The sequence below is a fragment of the Myxocyprinus asiaticus genome, chromosome 28 (genome assembly GCF_019703515.2).
Source record: "Myxocyprinus asiaticus isolate MX2 ecotype Aquarium Trade chromosome 28, UBuf_Myxa_2, whole genome shotgun sequence".
Lineage (NCBI taxonomy): Eukaryota > Metazoa > Chordata > Actinopteri > Cypriniformes > Catostomidae > Myxocyprinus > Myxocyprinus asiaticus.
In genome coordinates, this window is record NC_059371.1 from 39343098 (window position 1) to 39365813 (window position 22716).

The window sequence follows — 22716 nt, forward strand, 5'->3', positions numbered from 1 at the left end:
GTGTTTCATGTTTGGGTTTTAATGAGTCTGAGAGAATTGTGAAGTTTGCTGCTACCCTGTGTTGAGAGTTTATGACTATATTGTTCTTAGATTTTGTAAATAAATCTTGTGTGTGTGTGTGTGTGGGTGTGTGTGTGTGTGTGGGTGTGTGTGTATGTGTATGTATGTGAAATGCATGTCATTTGTAAAACAGGGACAGATCAGTTGTAAGGCTTGGTTTAAAACACATTAAACTGTAGTCAAATTACTTTATTTTTGGTGGTTACAGTGCATCCGGAAAGTATTCACAGCGCTTCACTTTTTCCACATTTTGTTATGTTACAGCCTTATTCCAAAATGGATTAAATTCATTATTTTCCTCAAAATTCTACAAACAATACCCCATAATGACAACGTGAAAGAAGTTTATTTGAAATCTTTGCAAATTTATTAAAAATAAAAAACGAAAAAAAATCACATGTACATAAGTATTCACAGCCTTTGCCATGACACTCAGAATTGAGCTCATGTGCATCCATGAGATGTTTCTACAACTTGATTGGAGTCCACCTGTGGTAAATTCAGTTGATTGGACATGATTTGGAAAGGCACACACCTGTCTATATAAGGTCCCACAGTTAACAGTGCATGTCAGAGCACAAACCAAGCCATGAAGTCCAAGGAATTGTCTGTAGACCTCCGAGACAGGATTGTATCGAGGCACAGATCTGGGGAAGGGTACAGAAAAATTTCTGCAGCATTGAAAGTCCCAATGAGCACAGTGGCCTCCATCATCCGTAAATGGAAGAAGTTTGGAACCACCAGGACTCTTCCTAGAGCTGGCCACCCGGCCAAACTGAGTGATCGGGGGAGAAGGGCCTTAGTCAGGGAGGTGACCAAGAACCCGATGGTCACTCTGACAGAGTTCCAGCGTTTCTCTGTGGAGAGAGGAGAACCTTCCAGAAGAACAACCATCTCTGTAGCACTCCACCAATCAGGCCTGTATGGTAGAGTGGCCAGACGGAAGCCACTTCTCCGTAAAAGGCACATGACAGCCCACCTGGAGTTTGCCAAAAGGCACCTGAAGGACTCTCAGACCATGTGAAACAAAGATTGAACTCTTTGGCCTGAATGGCAAGCGTCATGTCTGGAGGAAACCAGGCACCGCTCATCACCTGGCCAATACCATCCCTACAGTGAAGCATGGTGGTGGCAGCATCATGCTGTGGGGATGTTTTTCAGTGGCAGGAACTGGGAGACTAGTCAGGATCGAGGGAAAGATGAATGCAGCAATGTACAGAGACATCCTTGATGAAAACCTGCTCCAGAGCGCTCTGGACCTCAGACTGGGGTGAAGGTTCATCTTCCAACAGGACAATGACCCTAAGCACACAGCCAAGATAACAAAGGAGTGGCTACGGGACAACTCTGTGAATGTCCTTGAGTGGCCCAACCAGAGCCCAGACTTGAACCCAATTGAACATCTCTGGAGAGATCTGAAAATGGCTGTGCACCGACGCTCCCCATCCAACCTGATGGAGCTTGAGAGGTCCTACAAAGAAGAATGGGAGAAACTGCCCAAAAATAAGTGTGCCAAGCTTGTAGCATCATACTCAAAAAGACTTGAGGCTGTAATTGGTGCCAAAGGTGCTTCTACAAAGTATTGAGCAAAGGCTGTGAATGCTTATGTACATGTGATTTTTTTTTTTTTTTCGTTTTTTATTTTTAATAAATTTGCAAAGATTTCAAACAAACTTCTTTCACGTTGTCATTATGGGGTATTTTTTGTAGAATTTTGAGGAAAATAATTATTTAATCCATTTTGGAATAAGGCTGTAACATAACAAAATGTGGAAAAAGTGAAGCACTGTGAATACTTTCCAGATGCACTGTATATACTTTAAGTTTTTAAAACCAATGAATATCCATGATTTTTCCAGTTGTTTGTGATAACTGGATTTTTATTTTAAATTTTACAGTGATTGCACTCACAAATTTTTTTTTTTTTTTTTTTTAACTGATTAAATATTTTATAAATGAGCATAACTGTGAATCTCACTAAGAAATGTTTTTGTTCATGTTTCACACCAAAATCAAAATACAGCTCTGGAAAAATAAAGACCACTGCAAAATTACCAGTTTCTCTGGATTTACTATTTATAGGTATGTTTTTGAGTAAAATGGACATTTTAGTTTTATTCTATAAAGTACTGACAACATTTCACCCAAATTCCAAATAGAAATTTTGTCATTTAGAGCATTTTTTGCAGAAAATGACAACTGGTCAAAATAACACAAAAAAAATAAGTGTTTTCAGACCTCGAATAATGCAACAAGTTCATATTCATTTGTAAACAACACAATACTAATGTTTTAACTTAGGAAGAGTTCAGAAATCAATATTTGGTGGAATAACCCTGATTTTCAATCACAGAATTCATGCGTCTTGGCATGCTCTCTACCAGTCTTTCACATTGCTGTTGGGTGACATTATGCCACTCCTGGGGCAAAAATTCAAGCAGCTCGGCTTTGTTTGATAGCATGTGTCCATCCATCTTCCTCTTGATCACATTCCAGAAGTTTTCTATGGGGTTCAGGTCTGGAGATTGGGCTGGCCATGACAGGGTCTTGATCCGGTGGTCCTCCATTCACACCTTGATTGACCTGGCTGTGTGGCACAGAGCATTGTCCTCTTGGAAAAAACAATCCTCAGAGTTGGGGAGCATTGTCGGAGCAGAAGGAAGCAAGTTTTCTTCAAGGATAACCTTTTACATGGCTTGATTCATGTGTCCTTCACAAAGACGAATTTGCCCGATTCCAGCCTTGCTGAAGCACCTCAAGATCATCACCGATCCTTTAGATAATTTAGATAATTTTAAATTAAATGTACTTAATTGTCATGAAAATAATGTCTTAAAATAATCCATTAAAATCTTTTAATGGTAAATATAAATTATGATCTGAAGATATCTTTTTTTTTCATTATATTTATAGAAATTTATAGAATTTCATGACTAAATATTTAATGTTAATAATGATTTTTCCAGGAATGTCAGTGTCCAAATCCACCACATTTACATTCAGGTTGAGATTAAGCTTTGTTTTTAAGTCTTTATTTAGTCACTAAATCAGCGTACACATTAAATGGATTACAATCTTAATCCATTTCCAACAGTTCCTGCCTGTCTGTGAAACACATTTGCACAGATTGTCGTCATTTCGTAGAATCGGGCCATTTGATTGGCTGGTGTTTCTGTCCATATAGAGCCAGACTGAAGACTAGGGAGGTTTGGCCAATGAGGAGATCTTATAAGGGACTGGAGTCCCACCCACCCTGTCTGCCTGTTGGTAAATTTTCTGAGCTAATTGCTGATTGGGCATGTGGTAACGTGAGGGGGAGCGTGTGAACTCTTTATTATTTTGTTCTTATTTCCAAAATGATGCCTGGACAGCACTCACAGAATTAAACATGTAACATACTGTTAGATGTGAATACAGTGTTAAAACTACTCATTGAAATGTCATCATTGCATACTGCATACTGCTTCTAAGCAGTTATGGTGTATACTGTGCAGTATACAGTAAGCATTAAGCAGTTTGCTTCTATTCCATTGCATCTCTATCAATATACTATGTACTAAAAGTATGTACTTTACTGGTGATGGGGAAGTGCGTATTGGAACATACTACAGATTGGCATACGATACAAAAACAAATATTATGTGAATTGGAATGCAGTATCAGTCATACGGCCTAGTTAAAGTCATTTCTGTAAGGCCTTTAGTCATAAATTTGTATTTAATTCAGCAGTTGATCAAACACATATTCTACAAATACATGCATGTCATATTCTGAATGCGTGTTGCTGGTTCCTCTCACTCGCCCTCCACAATCAGACACTCTTGGTGTCGGTGTGTTGACGCTTGGCATGATAACGCTTGAAACTAAATTGGCTGAGAAAACAGTGGATGAGGAGAAATGTTTTAACTGCATTTTTATGCTCTCCAGTTTTGCCTGCTAAAAGATATGAAATATTCCCTCAGTAAAGGACTGATGAAGTGTCTGAGGAGAGGAATGTGATTATGTGTGTGTCTGAGCTCAGGATGAGTGAAAGAGAGAGTGTGTGTGTTTCTTTTCATTTTGGGGCTTTGGTTCTGCATACATATCCCACTGCATCAGTGTAAATCACATTATGCGACTGAAGGTTTTGCATTTTATGATGTGATCTCTCTCTCTCTCTCTCAGTCTCTCTTTTGCTGTCTCTTCCAGCTGAGGTTCTTGTTTTAGTTTTAGTTGAATTTTCACATCACATTCAGTGACTTTTAAAGATATAGTTGAACGAATAAAAGGTAAGTTCTGTAATTTATTCACCATCAGGTTGTTCCAAACCTGTATGTCTTTCTTTCCTCCATGACAGACAAAAGAAGAAGTCTGACAGAATGTTAAGGACTGATTGATATTAACATTCTGCCTAACATGTGCTTTTGTGTTCCTCAGAAAAAAGAATGTCATACAGGTTCGATACAACATGACTGTGTATATTAATTGCAGAAATTTCATTTTTGGGGAAGTATCCCTTTTAATACATTCATTGGATGAATCTCACTAAATTTGGCAAGAATATGTTCAGGTTACCCAGAAATGAAAAATAATTACATATATAATATAACATTGTAAAAAAGTTCTTAGTTTTCCTGGCTAGGGAGAAAGCGGGAGACGGCGAGATCCAACTCAAAAGGGCTTTATTTCCCACAGCTTCACAGTCTATATATATATTCCACTTTTCAGTGGGCACACTCAAATTAATGCTTTTCAGCAATACAAATGGCACTCTGGAACACTCTGCTCCATGCAGCTCTCCCCTCTCTCTGTGGACTGTTCCGTCCTATATCTCCCTCGAATCTCACTGTGCACACAGAAACAGTAATTAGTAACAGTTCATCTCAGGTGGATGTCCTTACCACTTTTTCTCTCCCCAGACAGGTGCACGACCACGCCCTCACTTCCACATACACCCACCGCCCAACTCAGGCTGGGGGAACCATCCGCAACCTCAATGTTATGCTTTTGACCCCGAAATAAAATAGTGATGGTCATGGCAGGATAATCGTAAATATCCCCGTGCACACACCTCACCTTCACCCGATATTTGTATTCAGTGCCCAATTTGAACCAAGCATTGATAAATAGAGGTTTGGTTATATCCTGAATCCACCAAGGCTTGGTATGTACCCCCTAATACGCACAGGTATTTGGTATGTCCCAGCTCGATCGGGGGCAGCCCGTGGAGTGTCGGGGACCCGGATCAATGTCCCCACCTCCATCACCGGGCACTGTTCGTGGACGTGACCTGGCTCCCCGCAACTCCAACAGATCGGCCCGAACCTCACACCCACACCAGTGGCAGCAGCTTCCCCCACCTGAGAGGAAGAATGGGTAGAGCCAGGGGAGAGGGAGACAGGAGGGTTAATACACCCCTGAGGCCTGGGCACCGGTCTCGAGGGACTGTTCCACCATTTCCGGGGGAACGGGATAGGTCGGAAGGAAGGAGAGGAAGGGGCGGGGGAGGGATCACAGAGAGAGAGATAGCGGGGCACGCCGGCCCCTGGGTATGCCGCTAAATGGTCCTCCGCCAACTGTACTGCTTCATCCAGCAATGCCAGACGGTAGCACTGGACCCACTCCACCAATCCTTTCGGTAGTCGGGAGATGAATTGCTCCAGCACCACGAGATACCACTTACCACTTTCTCTCTCCCCAGATGGGCGCTTGACCACGCCTTCAACTCCACAAACATAATATAACACAAATTTTGGAAGAAGTTCTGTGACATTATTTGCATGACATTTAAGCAAATTTTCTCATTCATCCTCATTAGTTATTTTCTTAATGATTTTAAAATTGACTTGTATGTTTCATTATTTTTCCTTCTCTTTATCATTTTTATGTAAAACACTTTGAATTACCATTGTCTAAGATAAATAATCTTTCCTTGCCAACTGTATATACTCTATAATAGGCTATTTATAATCATATTTTGCATATAATTATAATGTACTACTTTGGGGGAGAAATATGGCTCGGACTCGTATATTGTGAGATTCACCCACTTACCCAAGCTTCGTTTTAATATTAATAATCTGATTACCATATTATACTCTATTAGATAGCAGAGGCATCTGTCCTACTTTATAATGCTGTTGAAATGCTGTCTGAGTAGCTTTACTTTAACCCCCCACCACCACCACCACCAACTAAATCCCCTCCCTCTATTTCCTGAGATGTTTTTAATTGAAAGTACACAATCCCTCATTCTGTGTACCACAGTACTCCGCTGGCTAATAAAAGCGCTCGATCTGGGAAATTCATTGCTGAACATTCCTGAAAGAACAGAAGAAATTCCTCACAGACTCAGTGCTCAAAGCCCCTGCAGTATGCAGTGTGATTCCAATTAATTATTGGGGACAGACGAGACACAGCGGTGCACATTTAGAGTGAGGTTAGTTTGAATTAGTCTTTGATGAGAAACCTGCAGGATCCAATATAGATTTAACAGTGAAACAGGATGTGATGTGATAGCTTTTCTACAGGCAGTTCATGATAAGAAGAGGCTTGAATTTGCAGACAGTCAGGCAGGTTGATAAATGATAGACAAAAAAAACAGACAGGTAGATAGAACATGTAGGCAGACGGACGGACGGGTGACATTTAAAAGGTCTGAATTTTTACCCTGACTACACACTGCTGAAGTGGTTAGCAACTGGATGCTAGTCACCTGATGCTGCCATTTATCTGTTGTAAAATCTGTCCTGCAGGTGTTCGGGGTCAGAACATGTCTGCTGAGTCCTCTGGACTATTCTAGAGTTAAACCGGTTCAGGTTAGCATGATTCAGGTGTGTGTGTGTGGATTTCCGTTAGTCTGTAGAGTGGTCTCACCGTTGTCAGCATAGGAGTAAGGAAATGGTGATTAGATGACCAGGTTATGTAGATGTAATTCATTGTTCACATTTCTTCAGTGTTTGTGTTTTTGTCTTTGTGCACATAGAGGCAGATTTGTGTTAGCGCCCAGTTGTTATGTATGTTTGGTTTTTGTTTCATGGAAGATTACAGTCAAACCTGTCCCTCAGTTTACATCCAAACTGAAAACGTGTTTATAATATTAAATAATGTCTGTTAATTGTAGCATGAACTGAAGTTGAGCAGGACAGCGGCTTCTGCTGGTCAGGAGGTGTAAATACAGCTGCCTTAGTGAAATACAGTGACAAAGAGCTTGGAGTAAAACCAGACTACATTACAGCCACTTGTACAAATGTACCATATCATTACCATGTTTTAGACACTTACCATGTTTCATTTTTTTACATTTTCCATGTTTAAATAGAATTGTTCTTACGTGACTTGTTGTATGTTTCGTAGCAGTTTCCTGGTGAAATGTACACAACAATTACTTTCAAACAAATCACAAGTAAAACAGCAGATTATCAGTTCATAAACACTTACATTTTGTCCTGTTCCTGACACAGTGCTATCTTATGATATCTAAACAGCTTTACTATAGCTCTTGAATACATTTTAATCTTACATAACAATTACATTTACAAGGTTGTTCGAGCGGGATCAAATTGCACAGCAGCTCAACTGATAGAGCGTTGCACTTGCGATGTACCCGTAAGAACAGGGTACGAGTCCTGAGGAGCTCGCAAATCGACACGTGGGCCAAAAGTGTCATAGAAGTGCCACAAAATGACATTGGTGTTTCAGCAATTGTGTTTTCATCTCACATTTGCTTTTTATGACACTATCGGTTAGGTTTAGGTTTAAGGTTTAGGGTAGGGTGGCCAGTTTTGTTGATATAAAACTCACTAGAGCATTAACCTTAAAAACCTCATTTGTTTAGGAGAAAATTTAACTCACTTTTAGTGCCGCACAAAAAAGTTCACATCGGAACTGCTGCGATGTGTGTAAGGAACCACATAATGTGATTTTGCAAAAACATCGCCATAGTCATTTTTCAATAGATCAGGCTCAAAGTGAAATTAGTTGTAGAATCGATTATAAATAACCATGTTACAGCTCCTTTGTGTGCTGTCGATGGTTGCACTTTCAGTTGTGTTGTTGTCTGTTTTCCACTGCATGTTGTCTTGTGTCCTGCACTGTGCATGTGTGTATCTCTCACAGTTGTTGGCACTGTTAACTGCACACTTTTCAGTGGTGTGTGTGTTGTGTGTGTGTGTGTGTGTGTGTGTGTGTCTCTTCTTCAGCCACGACATGAATACTTTAACGTGCCTGTGTACTGATTGGCTGTCACGGATGTTGGTTGATGTCCATCATGCATGCTGAGCCCTGCTCCCCGCACAACACGCCTTCTGGATCCGCCTCTCTCCACCACCGTCCTACAAAGAACTGCATCTTGGGGCAACCAGTTTCACCTCCATGCTGTCAGATCGTGTGTTGCATGTTGTGTTCACTGCATACACACCTATTTCTCTCTCTCATTATGTTCATCTTTGGGGCTATCAGTGTGTTTAATGGAATAGTTCACCCAAAAATGAAAATTCTGTTAGCATTTACTCATATTAGATAGAATGTCCAAGCTGCTGTTTTTCTTACAATGAAAGTGGATGGTGATTTTTATTGCCAAGCTCCAGAAATGACTAAATAAACCATGATAAAAGTAGTCCATAGAAGTATAATATACTGTATATTATAATCTTCCCCTTTGCTGTGGCGCTCAAATCTCATTTGCGTTTGCGAATATTCAAATATGGTGCATCAAGACGTGTTGCGACATCGATGAGGAACGGTCACAAGACATGGAAAGAATCATGAAAGGAATGAATCTTTCTTTTTTAGCTCACTAATTGACATTATTGCAAATTCTTTTATTTTAGCACTTAATGATTTTAAAGTGTTTAGTGTATGGGTCAATGAAGCGATGCTCCTTTTTTTTTAATAAAAATGTACAAATGTAATTGCATTAGATGACAAAATATCAAACTAAAGAGTCATTTGTTTTCATGAATCACAATACGTTTTGGGGCATCTGGATTTCTGATGTCATTATAGATGTTTTGCACTAGAAATCTAGAAATTTGCACTTACAGTAAATGTTCATTGTACAATTTATGAATGGATTTTGGTCTATATTTATAGAATTAGATGTTAAAAACAAATCAACATTAGCGTTAGTTTGCACAGTACATTATGAATCAACCCATGAAAATATTATCCGTGATTTGGTCAGTGAAATACGTAGGCTGATTTGGATGTTAATTGTTGTGCATTTTGTAATGCAATACAAATAAATAAAATTTAAATTTAAAAGTGACTTGCCTGCTTTTATAATTGCTTTATTTTTGATTGTAGGGGGTGAATCTAACAAAACCTGGCAAGAACATACCCAGATCATATTTGCTTCCAAATCAAAAGACATAAATTGTATTTTGCTTAAAGAAAATTAAGCTATTTTTATGACCATTGAGATTTTTTTTTGTATTGTGACATTTTTTTTATGAAAATTAAGCACATGTTCCCCACACTTTGAAATTCTCATTATATTCATCTTAAAAAAATAATGATAAATCGTTTAAATTGTGCCATGTGTTGTGGTGGGATTTGTTCCAATGGCTTTAATTTATGTTGATAGTCAATTTAAATGAAAAATCATTGTATTACAATACTGTATGATATAGTAAAAATACGCTACAGTATTGAGAATTTATTTGTTGTATTGAATTTATACTGATTTTATAAAATCATTGTATTATTGAGTATCTAATGAGTAATAATCATCAGTGATAATATTGGGAATTAGCATGCAAAAAACTTAAATGTAAAATTTAAGTTCTGGATACATAATTGTGGGGTGAAATATGACCCAGATGTGTGTTTGTGAGATTCATCCATAGAGTATAGCTTGAACACAGTTGAACTGAATGAAATGAGTGTTGTGTGTTTGGTTATTTCCTGTGGTTTGGTGTGTTCAGTGTGATCATTCAAGTTCATTTTTGCTCTTCCTGCCCGTCAGCTGTCAAGAGGAGAGAATCCTCCTCTGGCTCGAGACCAGGGGGGTGAAACACTAATTGGGTTTTAATTCCGACGGGAGTGTTTGCAGCTCAGTAATCATGAATGATTCAAGACTCTTGAAGAGAAGCAAATGTTAAATATGTCTATACAGCACTGAGCTGATACTGTATTTCAGGGCCGTTTCTGAGCATATGCAAATGAACATATACAAATGAACAATAAATGACAATAAATAACTATATACAACAGAGATAGCACCTTTAACATACAACCAATAGAACAGCTGGTGTGCATTATTGCTCACTTTCCAGTTGGGTAAGTAAATAAACTTGAATATTCTATTTTATATTCTACCATATACAGTATATCCTATTTTGAATACTAAATATATTTAATAAATATCTAAATGAGTTCTACTCATTACAGTATGTCCTATTTTGTGACCGTTTTACACTTCAGAATGTGTTGGATGTACATTGCAAATATTTTTCTTAATCAGAATATTTGTCTTGTTTTCCTGTAAAATTATTTAAACATCCTTAAAACAAGATACAATTACTTTGAGAAGCAATATTTTGTTTTCTACGGAAGCCCTGAACCGCAAGGTGAAAAAAAAAAAATAACGATGAAAAAAAAAGAAAAAGTGTCTCAGTTCCTTCCTGAGCCTAAGTCTTAACTTTTTTTCTCTCTTCCTACATTTTTTTTTTGTTGCTCTCTTCAAAATAGTAGAATATCAATCGAAATATGTAATTACAGAAATAAAATACTTTGTGAACCTTGGTTTCATATTGACTTAAAAAATTAAAAGTTTCTTCAGTGGTTGTTCAGTATAGAACACACTTCTAATCAAAAACTATTTTCCACAGTAGGGTTCTTAAATTGCTATATAGTCATTTGGAGATTATAAAGTTTATTGATGTTTCACTGGGTCTTTTGGTTTCTAGGTTTTACAGCAGATGGTTTTCTAAAGAACAAAATAATATAAAGTTCTTTGTGGAATGGTTCTCCAATGTGGAAATGGTTTCTAGGTTTTACAGCAGATGGTTTTCTAAAGAACAAAATAATATAAAGTTCTTTGTGGAAATGGTTCTCCAATGACATCACATTTTAGAATCTTTTATTTAAATTTAAACCTTTAAACTGAAATCATTTATGTGCTTTAATCTCTTATTCTTCTTCTGTTGTATGTCTCAATGCTGTTCAGGACGCCAAAGTAAGTGTGTGTGTGTGTGTGTGTGTCGTAAATGTTTGTGTCATCAGTGACTCATTCTATGTGCCAGCCTACATACTGATTATTTTAAGCTCTGAGAGGATAAAATTGGCTCATCTCATTTCCCTGTGCTTCATACAAACCTGCTGTGCCCAGAGGGGTGACACCGAGCAACATGCCAGATCCTAAACAACATAATAATAATGTACACCACAACGTTGTAAAAGCAGTCACATGGAATAGACTCTAAATCTCTAAATCATGAATGTGATTTACAAGTTGGGAAAAATTGTTATCGGGTGTCATCTCTTGGCTAGCAACTAAAACCCATTAGAAACGGCTTGTGTTTTGTGTGACATCATATCTGTCAAGTCACATATAGTGTTTGTGTTTGTAATATTGTGTTATATCTTTTGAAAGGTGTTCAGCCTTTTAAAAAATGTATGTTAAATAGACTGTTTACAGGTGTGTTCATGAAAATTAAATGGTTGAATAATTTTGAGTACATTATTCAGTGCCAGATTTACAGAATCAGAATGAGATTTATTGCCAAGTATGCTTACACATACAAGGAATTTGTCTTGGTGACAGGAGCTTCCAGTGCACAACAATAAAATACAGCAACATGACTTTTAAAAATAATAAAAAATTGAATAAAAAGAAATAAGTAAATATTGAAAATAAAATAAAGTATATATAGAATACACAATAGACTATATATATATATATATTATACACACACACACATACATACACATACATACATTATATATATATATATATATATATATATATATATATATATATATATATATATATATATATATACACATATACACTACCGGTCAAAGGTTTTGAAACACTTGACTGAAATGTTTCCCATGATCTTAAAAATCTTTTGATCTGAAGGCTGTATGCTTAAATGTTTGAAATTCGTTTTGTAGACAAAAATATAATTGTGCCACTATATTAATTTATTTCATTATAAATCTAAAATGTAATAATAAAAAAAAAGTTTTTGAAATTGATGACTTGGACCAAATAATAAAGAAAAACAGCCAATAAATGCCCAACATACAGATGGGAACTCCTTCAAAAGCATCCCAGGGTGATACCTCAAGAAGTTGGTTGAGAAAATGTCAAGAATACATGTCTGTATGTATGTATGTACACACATATATACACATACATACATACATACACACATACACACATACGTAGTGCAAATCTAAATACAAATCGGTTATATACAGTGCAAGGGAATGAATTGGCAGAAGAGGTTGTATGTGTTGGATAATATAAAAAGACTAAGCTGTGTATTGCACATTAATTATTGCTCAATGGGGCAGTTTTAACTGTTCATAAGATGGATAGCCTGAGGGAAAAAATTGTTCATGTGCCTGACGGTTCTGGTGCTCAGAGCTCTGAAGCATCGGCCAGAAGGCAACAGTTCAAAAAGGTAGTGGGCAGGGTGAGTGGGGTCCAGAGTGATTCCAGCCTTTTTCCTCACTCTGGAAGTGTATAGTTCTTGAAGAAAAGGCAGGGGGCAACCAATAATCCTCTCAGCAGTCTGAACTTTTCTTTGTAGTCTTCTGATATCCGATTTTGTAGCTGAACCAAACCAGACATATATTGAAGTGCAGAGGACAGACTCAATGACTGCTGAATAGAACTGTATCAGAAGCGCCTGTGGCAGGTTGAACTTCCTCAACTGGCGATGGAAGTACAACCTCTGCTGGGCCTTTTTCACAATGGAGTCAATGTGGGTCTCCCATTTCAGGTCCTGTGAGATGGTTATGCCCAGGATCCTGAATGACTCCACTGCTGCCACAGTGCTGTTTAGAATGGTGAGGGGGGTCAGTGTTGGGGTGTTCCTCCTAAAGTTCACAATCATCGCTACCGTTTTGAGCATGTTCAGCTCAAGGTTGTTTTGACTGCAGCAGACAGCCAGCTGTTTAACCTCCCTTCTGTATGCAGACTCATCGTCATCTCGGATGAGGCCGATGACAGTGGTATCGTCTGCAAACTTCAGGAGCTTGACAGAGGAGTCCTTGGCGATGCAGTCGTTGGTGTAGAGGGAGAAGAGTAGTGGGGAGAGCACACATCCCTGGGGGGCACCAGTGCTGATTGTACAGGTGCTGGATGTGAATTTCCCCTGTCTCACAAGTTGCTGCCTGTCTGTCAGAAAGCTGGTAATCCACTGACAGATAGACGTGGGAACAGAGAGTTGGTGTAATTTAGTCTGGAGAATAGCTGGGATGATGGTGTTGAAAGCCGAACTGAAGTCCACAAAAAGGATTCTTGCATATGTCCCTGGTCTGTCCAGATATTGCAGGATATGATGCAGTCCCATGTTGACTGCATCATCCACAGACCTGTTTGCTCGATAAGCAAATTGAAGGGGATCTAGAAAGGGTCCAGTGATGTCCTTCAGGTGGGCCAACACCAGTCTCTCAGATGACTTCATGACCACAGATGTCAGGGTGACAGGTCTGTAGTCATTAAGCCCTGTGATTTTTGGTTTCTTTGGGATGGGGATGATAGTGGAGCATATGAAGCAGCATGGGACATCACACTGCTCCGTGATCTATTGAAGATCTGTGTGAAGATCGACATTCCAACTGGAAAGGAAAATTATTATTGGGAAATGATAATATCTATTTAAATAAGGATCACAAACTACAGGAACATTGTGTGTTTAAACTGATATTCTACTTGCCTTTATTTGTCATGCTTAAGAACAACAACCCGACATTTGATTTTTTAGTGTTTGATGATAAATCTTGGAAATACATATAAAAAATAAACCCAATAGTTACAGTGCATCCGGAAAGTATTCACAGCGCTTCACTTTTTCCACATTTTGTTATGTTACAGCCTTATTCCAAAATTGATTAAATTCATTATTTTCCTCAAAATTCTACAAACAATACCCCATAATGACAATGTGAAAGTAGTTTGTTTGAAATCTTTGCAAATTTATTAAAAATAAAAAACGAAAAAAACATCACATGTACATAAGTATTCGCAACCTTTGCTCAATACTTTTTTGAAGCACCTTTGGCACCAATTACAGCCTCAAGTCTTTTTGAGTATGATGCTACAAGCTTGGCACACCTATTTTTGGGCAGTTTCTCCCATTCTTCTTTGTAGGACCTCTCAAGCTCCATTAGGTTGGATGGGGAGCGTCGGTGCACGGCCATTTTCAGATCTCTCCAGACATGTTCAATCGGGTTCAAGTCTGGGCTCTGGCTGGGCCACTCAAGGACATTCACAGAGTTGTCCCATAGCCACTCCTTTGTTATCTTGGCTGTGTGCTTAGGGTTGTTGTCCTGTTGGAAGATGAACCTTCACCCCAGTCTGAGGTCCAGAGCGCTCTGGAGCAGGTTTTCATCAAGGATGTCTCTGTACATTGCTGCATTCATCTTTCCCTCGATCCTTACTAGTCTCCCAGTTCCTGCCACTGAAAAACATCCCCACAGCATGATGCTGCCACCACCATGCTTCACTTTAGGGATGGTATTGGCCAGGTGATGAGCGGTGCCTGGTTTCCTCCAGACATGACGCTTGCCATTCAGGCCAAAGAGTTCAATCTTTGTTTCATCAGACCAGAGAATTTTGTTTCTCATGGTCTGAGAGTCCTTCAGGTGCCTTTTGGCAAACTCCAGGTGGGCTGTCATGTGCCTTTTACTGAGGAGTGATTTCCATCTGGCCACTCTACCATACAGGCCTGATTGGTGGAGTGCTGCAGAAATGGTTGTTCTTCTGGAAGGTTCTCCTCTCTTCACAGAGAAATGCTGGAGCTCTTTCAGAGTGACCATCGGGCTCTTGGTCACCTCCCTGACTAAGGCCCTTCTCCCCCGATCACTCAGTTTGGCCGGGCGGCCAGCTCTAGGAAGAGTCCTGGTGGTTCCAAACTTCTTCCATTTACGGATGATGGAGGCCACTGTACTCATTGGGACCTTCAATGCTGCAGAAATTTTTCTGTACCCTTCCCCAGATCTGTGCCTCGATACAATCCTGTCTCGGAGGTCTACAGACAATTCCTTGGACTTCATGGCTTGGTTTGTGCTCTGACATGCACTGTTAACTGTGTTATAACCTTATATAGACAGGTGTGTGCCTTTCCAAATCATGTCCAATCAACTGAATTTACCACAAGTGGACTCCAATCAAGTTGTAGAAACATCTCAAGGATGATCAGTGGAAACAGGATGCAACTGAGGTCAGTTTTGAGTGTCATGGCAAAGGCTGTGAATACTTATGTACATGTGATTTTTTTCATTTTTTATTTTTAATAAATTTGCAAAGATTTCAAATAAACTTCTTTCACGTTGTCATTATGGGGTATTGTTTGTAGAATTTTGAGGAAAATAATGAATTTAATCCATTTTGGAATAAGGCTGTAACATAACAAAATGTGGAAAAAGAGAAGCGCTGTGAATACTTTCCGGATGCACTGTAGATTTTGTAGTGTTTGCAAGCAAGAGCGTAGCCAGGAAATTACTATTGGGTGGGCCCCAATAAAAATGGATGGGCCAAATTTTCGTATACTTTTTTTATTTTATTTTTTTTTTACCAAATTTTCCTTTACAGTAGAGAAGCGGTGCATTCAAACAGTTCTTTCATGCTCTCAGAAATCAGAATTTATGCATTTTTTTTAAAACTATTTTGTAAATATATATTTGAAGTCAAAGAATAATGTCTAATATTCTGGGTGTGCCTGGGTCTACTTTGGGTGGGTAAGCGCTCCGGAGCTTCATACACCAGGAGCCAGACTCAGCTGTGACACTGGACCCAACACCTTCCATGCCCCTGCTCACCCTCATGAAAATAGGCCCGCATGATGAACCAGTGGCATTCCTCGAGTTGTTCGAGCAAACGGCAGAGCTGTGGAAATGGCCAAAATCACAGTGGGTGGCCTGCCTCCTGCTGCTGTTGTCTGGGGAAGCCCAGCTCATGGCCCAACACCTGCCTGCTGTGAACCTCCTGGTGTATGAGGACTTAAAGAAAGCCATCATGCAATGGGTTGGCTACAGCCCTGAGCAACAACGACAGCACTCACCCAACAGCTCCCTGACAACTGCTGGAAGTGGCTGCTGGCGGAGGAGTGCAACACCGAGGGAGTCGTCAATCTGGTGGTGCTGGAGCAGTTCGTTAGATTAGATAAGACATACTTTACTGATCCCGCGAGGGAAACTGTTATGTTCGTTCTTTGTCTGCCGACCGGAACAACAGAATGGGTCCAGTGCCACTGCCTGGCACTGCTGGAAGAGGCAGCGGGACCATATGGTGACGTACCTGCAGGTGGAGCAGCCCTCGTTTTCTCTCTCTCCTCACTCTCTCTTCCCTCTACCTCTCTCTCTCACACTCCCTCTCTACCCAACCACCCCTGTGACAAAGCGTATCTGTGTGTGGTGTGTGACTCACTGGCTAGGGTGGCGGATATCAGTTCCACATCAGGATGATGTAAAGGAGGGGGAAGTCTTGGCTTCCCCAGCGCTTAGAGGATTCCCTGCTGGGGATTTCCCTCTGGAGCAGTCGCGAGACGAGACCCTTAGGCACACCTTTGATCAAGTAAAAGTGATTGATGGTCAGTGTCTCCAGCCAGACATTGCACTCACATATCCGTATTTTTCAATTATTAAAGACAGGTTGTATCGAGTGACCCAGGACGCATAGACAGATACAACCCAGTTGTTTATACCGAAGAGCCGTTGGGAAATGCTATTCCAGACGGCTCATCATAATTCAATGGTGGGTCACTTAGGGTGATAAAAAACACTAAACCGTCTAATGGCCCGTTGCTATTGGCCGGGTATTCACGGGGATGTTCCCAGGTGGTGTGCGGCATGCCGTGAATGTCAGTTGGTGAATCCACTGCCCACCCCAAAACCACCATTGCGCCCTCTGCCATTAATTGAGGTCCCCTTTGAGAGAGTTGGCATGAACCTTGTTGGGCCATTTGAACAGACAGCATGCGGACATCGCTTTGTGTTAGTTCTGGTGGATTACGCAACACGATATCCAGAAGCAGTGCCTCTGTGCAACATGCCAGCTTGCAATTTTGCAGAGGTACTCTTCAGAATTATCTCCCGAGTGGGGATTCCAAAGGAAATCCTCACTGATCAAGGCACTACTTTTATGTCACATACACTACGTGAACTGTACGAATTATTGGGTATTAAATCGATTCTCACTAGTGTTTATCACCCACAAACAGACAGGTTGGTGGAATGATTTAATAAAACCCTGAAAAATATGATTTGTATGTTCGTGCACGAGGACGCTAGAAATTGGGATAAGTGGCTCGAACCCCTGTTATTCGCAGTCCGAGAGGTCCCACAAGCTTCCACAGGGTTTTCCTGTTTCGAGCTGCTGTACGGGCATCAGCCACGTTGCGTGCTCGACATCATGCGGGAAGCTTGGGAGGAGGGACTTCAAACAGTAAAAATGAAATTCAGCATGTTCTTGATCTTAGAGCAAAACTCCTCACTTTGTGTCGACTAACACAGGAGAATTTGCTCCAAGCTCAAGAACACCAAAGCCGGCTGTATGACAGGGGAGCTCGGCTACGGAATTTGCACCAGGAGACAAAGTGCTTGTATTACTCCCAACCTTGAGCTCCAGTGGCTCCACTGCATTAAGGATACTAACATGCAGATCACCCATTGGTATCTGGCGTTACCGCCTTTTAAGTTCGAGGTGGTCCACACGCCGGGGCAGCAAATGGCTGTCATGGATTTCCTCTCCAGAAATGGGGGGAGGAGTGATGGGCAGGCCGGATGGCTCCCTGGCCTGAGTCGGGCAGTGGGGGTGTGTGGCGAAGGTGTGGTTGAGTGTCTGTCCAGGGAAAGGGAAGTGGTAAGGATTCATTCCTGGGTGACAATTAGGTCTAACAGCTGTTTCTTGTTGCAGTAATCCAGAAAGAGCAATAAGGGGAGCCCACGCCAGAGCCTAGGGAGAGAGAGTAATGACCCCGAGTGTTACTGTGTGAATAAAGAGTTTAAAGATACCTGAACCATGCTTCCTCATTCCCCATACTGACCAGTCCTGTTACAGGCCCATTTCAGCTTATCGCAGCCCATTCTGCCCCGTTTCACGGCCAGCTCACCGGGAAAAGTCCCGGTTCTCCCTATGGCCAGTCCGCCCCGGTCACATGTTTTTTGACAATTTTTACAAATGTAAAACATTAAAGGAATAGTTCACCCAAAAATGAAAATTCTCTCATTTACTCACCCTCATGACATCCCAGGTGCCTATGACTTTCTTTCTTTACCAGAACACATTTGAAGAAAAATATCTTAGCTCAGTAGGTCCTTAAAATGCAAGCGAATAGAGGTTTCTCTTTTGAAGCTCCAAAAATCACAGACAGTCAGCATAAACATTATCCATACAACACCAGCTGTTAAATTAATGTCTTCTAAAGCGATAAGATCACTTTTGGTGCAAAAAGATAAATATTTCAGTACTTTTTTAAACTCTAAATCATGCTTCGGTCATGGAGCGGTACGCACGTGTGACATAATCGCATTGGCATTTGAAACACGCGAGAACTGACGCATGTGCTTCACAACCGGAAGAGCAGCGCTGAACGCTGTACAGTAGCTTAGTTGGTTTTGGTTCAGCTCTGTATTTATCTTTTTCTTTATTCACAATGGTGCATTTGTGTGCTTATTCTGGATGTCTCAACTGAGAGGAGAACGTGAGATTAGGTCTGTATCATGGCAACGCGAATACGTCACACGAGAGACCGCTTGAACTCCACCCTCTCGTGAATCTTACCCTCACGTTTGATTATAGTTAAAAAATACCTAAATATTTATCATTTTTTCACACCAAAAGCGATCGTATCACTTTAAAAGACATTAATTTAACAGCTCGTGTCGTATGGATGACGTTTCTGCTGACTGTCTGTGATTTATGGAGCTTCAAAAGAGAAATCTCCATTGACTTGCATTTTAAGGACCTACTGAGCTAAGATATTTTTCTTCAAATGTGTTCTGGTGAAGAAAGAGAGTCATACACACCTGGGATATCATGAGGGTGAGTAAATAATGAGATAATTTTTTTTTTTGGGTGAACTATGCCTTTAAACATTATATTACTCGCTAAGAGTATATGCCGATGCGAGTGAAAACACTGGAGACCGGATATTGAAAACAATCAAATCATGGAACACTTCAACATTCAGGAAAAAGGTGGATATAACAAAGACAACCTGGACATTTGGATAATTTAGTATATGCTGGTAAATATAAGGTCTTTATAATGAAAACAAACCAAACATTTCAATTATTTATTATTTGCTGGTAAATGTTGGGCCTAGATGGACACAAACCACATTTTTAGATTATTTACTATATCTAACCAAACTTTTCGATTATTTAGGGTTTGCTGGTAAATGTTGGACTTTTAAAATGAAAACAAATCCAAAGATTTGGTTTGCTGTTTGCTATTAATTGTTAGGTATATATAATAAAAACAAACCCAACATTTTAATTTGATCTATTTATAAAAAAAAAAAAAATAATTGTATTTGATGTTACATGTTGGTCTGTGCAACAAAAACAAACTCATTTGAAATGTAATAAGAGAAAATGTTAATTTCCCTCTCACAGGAAGCAGAGACTCCCCGCAGCGTCCTAGAGGAGATTGGACTCACATAAACTCTCTGAAACGACTCTCCCAAACCCACACACACTGCGAGCCTGTCCACTTAAAAATGTAGCAAACACACACACACACACACAAACACACACACACACACTACTATGTGTTTATGTTTTAACCAGTCACCTCACATCTGTACGTAGTCTGTGAGTTTAGAACAACACACACAAATATCGCCTGAAACAGATTCAATCATGACGTTTACTGTACGTACATCTGCTGTGAAGAAAACTCGCTGTTTCTTATAACTGCATTCTGTCCCACACACTGTGCTGATATGGCCTATCAATTACACTTGATTATCTCATCATTTGGGTTTAATATCATCAAATATCCCAGCTGTATACATACTACACACACAAACTGGAGGGAAATTCGATAAATTATCTACTACCTTCACAGATCCTTGGTGATTTATCACATGTGAACCCATAGAAAAGAAGTGGTCAAAAAACAAAAAGGGATATATTCACAAACCAAAGAGTGCTTTAACCTTGTGTGTTAGATGTAAAAATCAGCACACTGTGTGCAGAGTGCATTTGTAAGGCCTGAAACATAGTCTCCGTAAGTATGTGAACACAAACGCTTCTAGCTACTCTAAGCTCAATTTCACACATTTTTGCAATCTGAAATGTGTCAGAATGCAATTTGTATCTCAACACTACCACCAGCTTCTTTACTACTGTCATGGCTGAGCAGACGTGTGAAGAGAATCTTGTTGAGCAAGTTAATTTAAGTCAGCATGAAATGTCATTTGCAACTCATTTTACTTGAAATAACACGACACAAATCATGCACAATAAGTCCAGGAATGTGTAAAAAGGAAGTAAATAGGGTCAATTTTGATTTCATGTTGAATTAAAAGTGTGTTAAATAAACTGCCGATATGTTTTTAGCTAGCTATGTGAAGGGAACCCTATTGCCCCCTTGAGTTTGTTACTGGTACCGCAACGCAGGACCATATGCTTGCAGTGTGTTCGCGAAACAATGGCTGTGTCTCATTTGGAAGGCTGCGTCCTCCGGAGGTTGCATTTCTCGGCCGCATATGTCATCGAGGCTGTCTCGTTTCATAAAAGCGAGTAGGACACTTCGAATGCAGCCTTTGAATGTGATCTCCTTTCACGGGAATTCGGAGGATGCATGAGGTGTATCCTTCGTGGGCACTCACAACCCACAATTCTTTGCTTCAATGGAAATGTCTAAAAATAAATGACGCCAATTTGCCCGTAAATATGATGTTCAAACGCAAGTAATGTTAATTCCCAAGTTGAAGTACCTCAGTAGATGGGTGCAGAGTTTATAATATGTATAATTATATTAATATATAATTAAAACAAATTATTAGACTAAAAGTACACCTGTAAAATCTATTTTCTTTTCTCTTTACAACATAACTCTCCTAAAATTTACCTCAAACATTCCCTTCTAAAGGGACTTTGTTACCGTCTCACTCGAAGCGCTCGCGCTTGTTAAAGAGTGGCGTGCTGTCATAATAACCATGTTATGTTCCGTTTCCGTTCTCTCCTACGAAGGCTGTCTCATTTAAACAAGATTGTTTAAAGGAGGACGCTCGGTAAACTGCAGCCTTCAAAGGACACGTCCTACCTAGCACGCAGACTTCCAAACGAGACACAGCCCATGACATTTGCGTACTTGTGTAGAATTTGTTTCTTATCTAAAACTGCATTTAATCCACTAACCTGAACAACCTCACTGATAATCCACTGTGTTATAAAGGTAACTAACACTCAACCACTGTTATATTCAATGTATTACTACACACGAGTCATACCATGTAAAGAAATTACTATTTATTTTTCAAGACTTGAATATTTCAAGTTGGACTTTATACTGATGTTTTATCATGCCAATACTGTAACTAGTTTAGCTGCCGTTACAGTACATCCTGTTCTACTATAAACAAGTATTTTGCATGCATGTAATGACTAGCAGGTTGTTACATGTATGGTGTGTTCAATGCAAATGTAAAAGTGTGTGTGTACAGATGTGTTACTGTTTAGGTTGTTTGTTTTCATTGACGATCACATGATGTAGTAACGAGCCAATGTAAAGATAACATCACGTAAAGTTGTTTTTCGGTGATCAACTCTTAAGGAAGTATTTGATCCAAAAAAAAAAAAAAAAGCCCATGATGTAATCATGTTCAGGCATGTCTATCTCGATCTGGAGAGACGCTTTTGTGTTGTCGCAGTGTAATAAAATGTTTGTTGAAAATTTAATAAATTTGTTTCCAGCTGTTTACAATTGGTTTATCTCTCTATTTGACCTGTTGTCAATGATTAATGTCTTTCAAAGATAATTATTACTGCACTAGCCTACTCTTTGAAATATTTATGTCTTTATAATATGTACTCAAATGTTTTTTTTTTTTTTTTTTAGTTTTTTTAAGTATTAGTAGTGTTTATTGTGCAGTAAACAGTATGCCAGTATTTTATTCCAAACAAAGTCTTTCACTTTACATAGGGTGAATAAGGATGATCTGGCACATTTTTGCTCTTTCAGCATCTGCAATTTACTGTGACCAGAGTGTAGACCGTCCATATTACTAAATGTCTCAGATTACCATAATTTAATCAAAGGAATAGTTCACCCAAATAATGAAAACTCTCAGACCTCTGACAATGTGCTGCAGCTCACAGTCTCTTCTCTGCTTCATTCAAGAAACTTACTTTTCCTGTCTGGATATTTTGTATTTAATTAAATTAATATTTCAGCTCAGTGTTAATGAACTAGATGAAAGGCAGTTAATTATTATTTCTTTCTTTCTCCTGTCTGCCTGCCTGTCTTTCTGTCTTACTTTCTTTTTT

The 22716-nt window shown here is 39.5% G+C and overlaps 1 protein-coding gene across 5 annotated transcripts in view; it reads left to right on the forward strand.

Annotated features, from left to right (window-relative positions):
* The window catches only part of LOC127418841 (AP-1 complex subunit sigma-2), a 48650-nt gene extending 26512 nt beyond the window's left edge, over positions 1-22138 (forward strand). Inside the window, exons 6-7 of one of the 5 annotated variants that reach the window (XM_051659699.1) lie at positions 6795-6872; positions 8241-9324. In XM_051659699.1, the coding sequence (XP_051515659.1) occupies positions 6795-6841 (47 nt within the window). In that variant the 3' untranslated portion in view covers positions 6842-6872; positions 8241-9324. Of the gene's footprint in view, positions 1-6794; positions 6873-8240; positions 9325-19836 lie in introns of those variants that run through there. The other 4 variants (XM_051659700.1, XM_051659701.1, XM_051659702.1 and 1 more) reach the window with 4 other exon arrangements.
* The last annotated feature ends 578 nt before the right edge of the window (positions 22139-22716 follow it).